The sequence below is a fragment of the Malania oleifera genome, chromosome 5 (genome assembly GCF_029873635.1).
Source record: "Malania oleifera isolate guangnan ecotype guangnan chromosome 5, ASM2987363v1, whole genome shotgun sequence".
In the NCBI taxonomy this organism is placed as follows: Eukaryota; Viridiplantae; Streptophyta; class Magnoliopsida; order Santalales; family Ximeniaceae; genus Malania; species Malania oleifera.
Window position 1 is genome coordinate 51,707,315 of NC_080421.1, and position 7,556 is coordinate 51,714,870.

At 36.1% G+C, this 7,556-nt stretch overlaps 1 protein-coding gene across 3 annotated transcripts; it reads left to right on the forward strand.

Annotated features, from left to right (window-relative positions):
- The first annotated feature begins 608 nt into the window (after positions 1 to 608).
- LOC131155542 (putative pentatricopeptide repeat-containing protein At5g59900) lies at positions 609 to 6,925 on the forward strand. 3 transcript variants are annotated; one of them, XR_009136835.1, is made up of 6 exons: positions 609 to 3,590; positions 4,330 to 4,403; positions 4,549 to 4,786; positions 6,212 to 6,348; positions 6,462 to 6,574; positions 6,687 to 6,874. XR_009136835.1 is itself a non-coding variant. In XM_058108762.1 (1 exon), the coding sequence occupies exon 1, from the start codon at positions 677 to 679 to the stop codon at positions 3,395 to 3,397; it is 2,721 nt and encodes a 906-aa protein (XP_057964745.1). In that variant the 5' UTR covers positions 609 to 676; the 3' UTR covers positions 3,398 to 3,839. The 3 variants fall into 3 exon arrangements, 1 of the variants encoding a protein (XP_057964745.1); XR_009136836.1 differs by lacking the exon at positions 6,212 to 6,348 and having other exon boundaries at positions 6,687 to 6,925; XM_058108762.1 differs by lacking the exons at positions 4,330 to 4,403; positions 4,549 to 4,786; positions 6,212 to 6,348; positions 6,462 to 6,574; positions 6,687 to 6,874 and having other exon boundaries at positions 609 to 3,839.
- The last annotated feature ends 631 nt before the right edge of the window (positions 6,926 to 7,556 follow it).

Sequence of the window (7,556 nt, forward strand, 5' to 3'; positions counted from 1 at the left end):
TAGTTATTAACACCATTACAAACATAAATTAATGTGCTACTCATATCTTATAAGTATACATTAATACAATTTAATTAGAAAAGTTAATATGATTATCACTTAAATTTTTAATTATACAATACTAATACTTTTATTTAAAATATATTAAAAAAGATTATATATTATTTTACTATATATATTATAATATATTAATTTTTAATAAAATATAATTCAACTCAAAAATCAACAAGACCTATCTATTAATTTAAAGTAACATCAAATAAATTAAAATTTTCATTAACTAATAGTATTATTTTTACCATAAATTAATATGATACTAAAATATTATAAATACACATTAATAATAAGACGATTTAAATAAAAACAATAAACTTATAATTTTAGTTAAAAATAATTAAATAATTATTAGTAAAATTATTAATTAAAAAATATTAATATTTTAATTTGAAATATATTTATAAATATTTATACAGTACCCTATAATAAAAGTGGGTATCTAAATACTATTTATTTTAAACATAATCATATTTTTATATATATATTTTTTAAATTACTCATTTTAAAGTAATGCGTGTGTATATTATTTATAACGTTAAATCATATTTCTACACGCCCCCGGCGTTACTCGCCGGCGCTGGACTTCTGGAGTCGGAACTTTCATGCTCCACAGCGCCAAATGAAGCTCCTTCGTCCTCATCGATATCTCTCAAAACCTGGCTTCCATTTCAAACTCAGATACCTCTGTAGCTCCTACGAGACCTCCGTTGTCGATCGCGAGGGAGATGAGCAAATCGCGACCATCCTCACAGACATTGTGCGAGGAAATCAGAGCTGGAAGATCGCCTTCAGCAACACTTTCCTCACTGACCAATTGAAGTCTCGCCATGTGGAAATGGTCTTGATCCGAACCCTTGACAATCCGAGGTTAGCCCTAAGGTTCTTCAACTTTTTAGGGTTACACAAGAACTTCATCCACTCCACGACCTCGTTTTGCATTCTGGTTCACGCTTTGGTTCAATGTAATCTCTTTTGGCCTGCGTCCTCCCTGTTGCAAACGCTGCTACTTCGCGGGTTGACTCCGCAGGGTGTCTTTGAGTCTTTCCTGAATTCATATCAACACTTGAAATTTTCGTCCACTCTGGGTTTTGATTTGTTGATTCAAATGTATGTACAGAGTAAAAGAGTGTTCGATGCTATTGTGATCATTAGGCTCATGAGGAGCCATAGATTGTTGCCTGAAGTTCGGACTTTCAGCTGCGTTTTGAATGGACTCCTTAGAGTTAGGCGGTTCAACGTTGTTTTGGATTTATTTGATGAGATTGTGAAGTTGGGGGTCCGCCCTGATGTTTATATTTGTACCACTGTGGTCCGGAGCTTGTGTGAATCAAGAGATTTTGCTAGGGCTAAGGAAATGATTCCATGGATGGAGTCAAGTGGGTGTGAATTGAGTGTAGTGACGTATAATGCATTCATCCACGGCCTTTGTAAGTCTCAGAGGGCTTGGGAAGCTATTGAGGTGAAGAATTTGTTGAGTAAAAAAGGGTTGAGAGCTGATGTTGTAACATACTGTACGTTAGTACTTGGGTTGTGCAAGGTGCAAGATTTTGAAGTTGCTGCAGAACTAATGAATGAAATGCTTGAGGTGGGATGTGTGCCAAGTGAAGCTGCAGTCTCAGGTCTTGCAGAGGGGTTGAGGAAGAAGGGGAATATTGCTGATGCATATGATTTGGTCATCAAGGTGGGAAAACTAGGGGTAGTGCCTAATTTGTTTGTTTACAATTCATTGATAAATTCTTTGTGTAGAGATGAGAAATTCAATGAGGCTGAGTTGCTATTTGTCAGCATGGGGGAAAAGGGCTTGTTTCCTAATGATGTTACCTATTCTGTATTGATTGATTCATTCTGCAAAAGGGGGAATATGAGTGCTGCCCATTTTTGCTTTGGTAAAATGAGGAATGCTGGGATAACTGGAACTGTGTATCACTATAATTCTTTAATAAGTGGGCATTGTAAGTTGGGGGCATTGAAGTCAGCTGATTTTCTTTTTGATGAAATGATTGGTAAAGGATTGATACCAACAGTGGTAACTTATACAACAATGATAAGTGGATACTGCAAGGAAGGGAAACTGCACAGGGCATTCAGGCTTTATCATGAGATGACTGGAAAGGGCATATCGGCAAACACTTACACCTTTACCTCACTTATTTCAGGTCTTTTTCATGCAAATATGATGGCTGAGGCAATTAAGTTGTTTGATGAAATGGTGGAACAGAACATTGCTCCAAACGAGGTAACTTATAATGTTATGATTGAGGGGCACTGCAAGCAAGGTAACACAGTAAGAGCTTTTGAATTGCTTGATGAAATGATGGAGAAAGGCCTTGTACCAGATTCTTATACCTATAGATCCCTTATAACTGGGCTATGTTCTACTGGTAGAGTGTGCGAAGCCAAAGAATTTATGGATGACCTTCATAGAGAACATCATAAGTTAAATGAGATGTGTTTTAGTGCACTTCTTTATGGCTATTGTAGGGAAGGAAGATTAAAAGATGCATTGGCTGCTTGTAATGAGATGGCGGAAAGGGGGGTGGACATGGATCTTGTGTGTTATGCTATACTTATATATGGAACTCTAAAACATCATGACACAATAAAACTGCGTGGTATCTTGAAGGAGATGCATGACCATGGATTGAGGCCTGACAATGTCATTTATACAAATATGATAGATGCATATTGCAAAGCAGGAAATTTAAAGAGGGCATTTAGGCTTTGGGACATAATGGTTGGTGAAGGGTACATCCCAAATGTTGTAACATATACTGCTGTCATAAATGGCTTATGTAATGCTGGATTTTCAGACAAAGCGGTGCTTCTTTGTAAGGAAATGCTAGGTAAAAACTCCCTTCCAAATCAGATCACATTTGGTTGTTTCCTTGATCACCTTACCAAGGAAGAAAACATGGAGAAAGCTGCACAGCTGCACACTTCAATGCTGAGGGAGTTCTTAGCAAGCACTGTCACATACAACATTCTTATTAGAGGTTTTTGCCAATTAGGCAGAATTCAGGATGCCAAAAGGCTCCTGGTAACAATGATAGATTATGGGATATTTCCGGATTGTATAAGTTATTCTACAATAATTCACGAGTACTGTAAGAGGGGTGACTTAGAGAAAGCTTTAGGGCTGTGGGACTCTATGCTGGACAGAGGCGTGAATCCTGACTCAGTGGCATATAATGTTTTGATATATGGCTGCTGTGTTAGTGGAGAACTCACCAAGGCTTTTGAATTGCGTGATGACATGATGCGAAGGGGTGTGAAACCAAATCGAGCAACATATAATGCTCTTATTCATGGAACTTGCTTTACAAGTTCAGTTTTGTTATGAAGCCAAATCAAGCAACACATGATGCTCTTATTCAGGGAACTGGCTTGACAGGCTCAGTTTTGTGAAGGGAAGATGTTTCATCCATTTGCTCCGATGAATAGATTATAGTGCACATTCTTGGTAACTTAGATAGAGAAGATGATTTCATTTTTTACCTTCAGCTCGGGATAGGATCTTACCATTGCCAAAGCCAGTTGAGAGATAATTGGACTTTTCTTCTGTACATTAATTTAACCTTGTAAAATAGGAAGTAGAGAAGGATTATCAGCATCCACCTGTGAAAAGCTTTTAGTTCATTTTCATTAACAACATTAGATAAGCCATTGGCATTGAGACTCAAAAGTCCCCATCGGGCTTATGTTAGTTGTATCATGTGTGAATATATTTTTGATAGGATTATAATCACCATTTTTCTTGAGAATGAAATTTGTTCATTTGGGCTAGTTCACTACTGTTAATCTTTAAGTAGTTGTATAAGTTAGTTACATATTTGCTTCTTGATTCCCTGTTGGGCATGTAATTTCTGCTGCCTATTAAGAGTATTTTCTCACCATGTAATAAGAAATTGATGACGTGGGAGGTGGATTGTTCCCCCCTCCCCCTCTTTAATTTTTCAGAAACTTTTTTTTTTTTGTTTTTCTGTTTCCTTTTTGTTTTTATGTTCATTTTTGGGTTCCTATTCACTTTAAAACTTATTCTATGCACAATTAACTGTATGACAACATGGTTGGTTTATAATTCAGTTTTATTTACAGAATTTGTTCTGCCTTAATGTCATACTATTACTATTGGGGATGCCTTCAACGGCTGATCTTATCAAATTCTATTTTGTATCTTTTGCGTGAATATTTTTTTTTTTATGAATTTTTTAGCATTGCAGAATTTTTTTTGATCTGAATTCTTCTCTTTGTATTCTTATCTCATTTATATAGAAGTGGTGATGCTTGCATATCTGAATGCCTTCATCGACCCTGCACGTCTGATCTCGTTCTCTTTTTTGTATGTGGTACGGGCTGCCCAATTCTCTCTCTTCATAAAGGGTTGGTGGGGACATGCCCTCCATTGCCTTTTCCAACCAAGCTTTACCATTTTTTTTACCATATACCTCTTCCTCCAAATCTCTCTCTTCATATCAATGTTATTGTTTGCAGCTTCATTATTGATGAAGAAGTCCTAAGAAATCGTAAAAAATGGAATCTCTATGCGACCACAAAACACAAAGTCAAGTTTGAAGGAAACAAAAGCAGGAGCAGAGGATCGACGGTGGTGTTTCTGTGTTTTACAGGGTAGCAAAACAGACGCACAGCTCTGCTGTTACATTTGGGGAACTTTGGTTGCTACTCAACTCACTTGTTGTCATGCGTTCATTGCTTGCTCTAACTGCCATCAGTACGTTCTCTCTCCTGCTCCTTCCTCTCTCTTTAGATTCCTATAGTTTGAAGATCCATCATTTCATATAGTTTCTCTGAGGTTGAAGTGAATTTCAAAAAGAATCTCTGCTCTTTGGATTCATATTAATCAGTTACTCTTCTGCTAAGTCAGATTAAGATGGGGAATTAAGGTCTTGATGATGATGCACAAGATTTATTGGACAGGATATTAGCAACTCAGTGAAAATCTTTACAAAGGAAATGATTTCACAGAGGGAGTTAAATAGTTTGAAGCGTTTCATTAATTATGATGGAGGGGGAATGAGGGGCTTTCTTATCATAGTTTTTATTTGGCCTTTCTTATCATAGTTTTTATTTTTATTCTATTTTCTATTTTTTATTATGTAAGAGGACTTCTTTTCCTCATCTAATTTGTACTTACTCTCTTAATGAACTTCTTCACTCTGTTTTATAGAGCTTTGTTAGTTCCTTGTGTCACAGCATTTTGCAGCGGTGCAAAAACCTATTTGAACCATTTGATACACCCCTTGCCATCAATTCTTTCCTTGATGTTGTAAGCTAGCACAATCGTGCTAATTGTTTGGGAGCTGCATATTATTCTTTATTTATAAGTTTTCTTTTTATGTGCTTGCTTTTAAGAAGAAACAATTTCCATATATTTATTAACATACTTAAACTAGATAAACTTTAGCTTTTGTTTTTAATTTTTTTTATTAGATGAGTTCTTGGATCAATCTTTTAAACAGGTGGATTGACTTTTAAATGATTAGTTATGTGGCACTTAAATGCAAAAGTTCTTTGAAGTAGCTAGTTGCCTCTGTATTGTATTTTTCAGTTGTTTTGCATATATATATATATACGCACATACTAGGTGAGTTTTTGTTATGTTTCTGTCATTTTTTTGCTCTTTGCATTTTGTTTCTTGGTAGATGATATTCATTGCTCATTAGCCTTAGGTAATTGTTTGCTCTGTTTGGCTTCTATTAAGGCTTGATATACATTGTTGGTCCACAACCTAACAACTTAAGCTTTCAGATGAAGTGGTAATCTGACATGGTATTAGTGCTATAGTTTTCGGGAGGTCGTGGGCTCTAGTCTTGTTGCCCACTTTATTGTTTGTTTGTTAAGAGTTATCTTATTCCCTGTAATGGGTGTCATTTATCATGTGTTTCTCTCCCCACATGAATCGGATTGCACATGCGGGGGAGTTTTTAAGGCTTGATTTACATTGTTAGCCCACAACCTAACAGCTAAAGTTTTCAGGTAAAGAAGTAATCTAACAGCATCTAAGAAGTTAAAGAAAAGTAATAAGAACTCTTGCTATTTTAAATCTTACAAAACGAGATTTGAGGTATTTGTGGAAATGGAATTGATTATTGTTCAAGTTTGAGACTTTAATGCTGTTTTTGTTTTGGTTGGGAAGGTATCAACATTTCGTTGAGATGGGAAATTAGCTCCTGGTGAGTGGCGTTTACATTTACTTTGTGGCCATGGCTGTCCCATTGCAATCTCATATGCAAGGAAATGGAACAGAGCTTTCTGAAATGCAATACTTTGGATGTAATTGATTTTCTTCAAGCCTTTTCCAAAAAAAAAAGTTCTTTGAGCCTCGTCCGAAAAAATAAAAAATAAAAAAAATCAGTAGTTTAATGATTTGCACTTAATATCTGCAGAGGGGCAACTGCCAAATTGGCTATGGCAAACAACAGCAGTGTGGAGTCCCAGTTTCGAAGAAAGCCCGCCTGTGACTCTCAATGGCCTATTATTTTCTAATCTGGCTAGCTTGGTATTTTAAATATATACTGTTATCTAAATTTACACGCATTTGATTTGAGGATTGTTTTTATTCATGATCAGAGGACTAACTTTTGGGCTTGACTCTACCACTTTTGTTGCAGTTCCATGCCATTCAAGAAGATTAAAGAAAGGGCCTGTATGTGAATCCATGGAAGAACTGCAGAGGAAAATCTTTTTTTCTATTCAACACATCAAAACTGCTATTTTTATCCTCTTATTTTTTTTTTAGAGTATTATCACATAAACTATCTAATTTAGGATGGCTACAATATTTGAAGTTCATATTGTTCTTACCTATTAAGATTTTCTAGAAACTCCAATTTAGCTCACATATTAATTTTGAACTGCTGGACTTATATGTGAATAACTTGGTGTCTGTGCAGATATATTTGCGCAGAAAATAATAGGCTATTGAGAATCATAGGTATGTAAGGGGACTTTGGCCTTCCAAATGAAACTATGTAGAGGAAAAGATAGATTAGACCTAATCAAAAAATCATGAAAAGATTTGCACAAATAAACCCCAGAAGGACCCAGAGACCAAGACTGCCAACCCTCCTTCAAAGAAAAACTATAGTACTTCAACAAGTCTAGCAAAGAAGATAGCTCTCCCATGTCCCTATCATTTAATAATCTATGGAAGTGGAAATCCCAAGAAGGCAAAGGACCACCTGGATAGGCAACAAAAGAAGAAATGGATTTATCTTGCCCCGAGCTTAGGCAAAAAAAGGCGTGGAAAAGAGGTGGACAAAACTACATTCCCCAACCACGGATCTTTCCAAAACCGGATATTACTACCTCTTCCCACCAGGAATTTAATACGGGGAATGAAGAGGGGATACCTCTGATAAATAGCTTTCCACAAACTCTCCGAAGAACATCTAAATTTCAAATTAGTATCCTACCCATTCTCGTCTAATCCATACTTGATTTTAACAACCAAATGTCACAGGGAGGAATTCTCTTGCGGG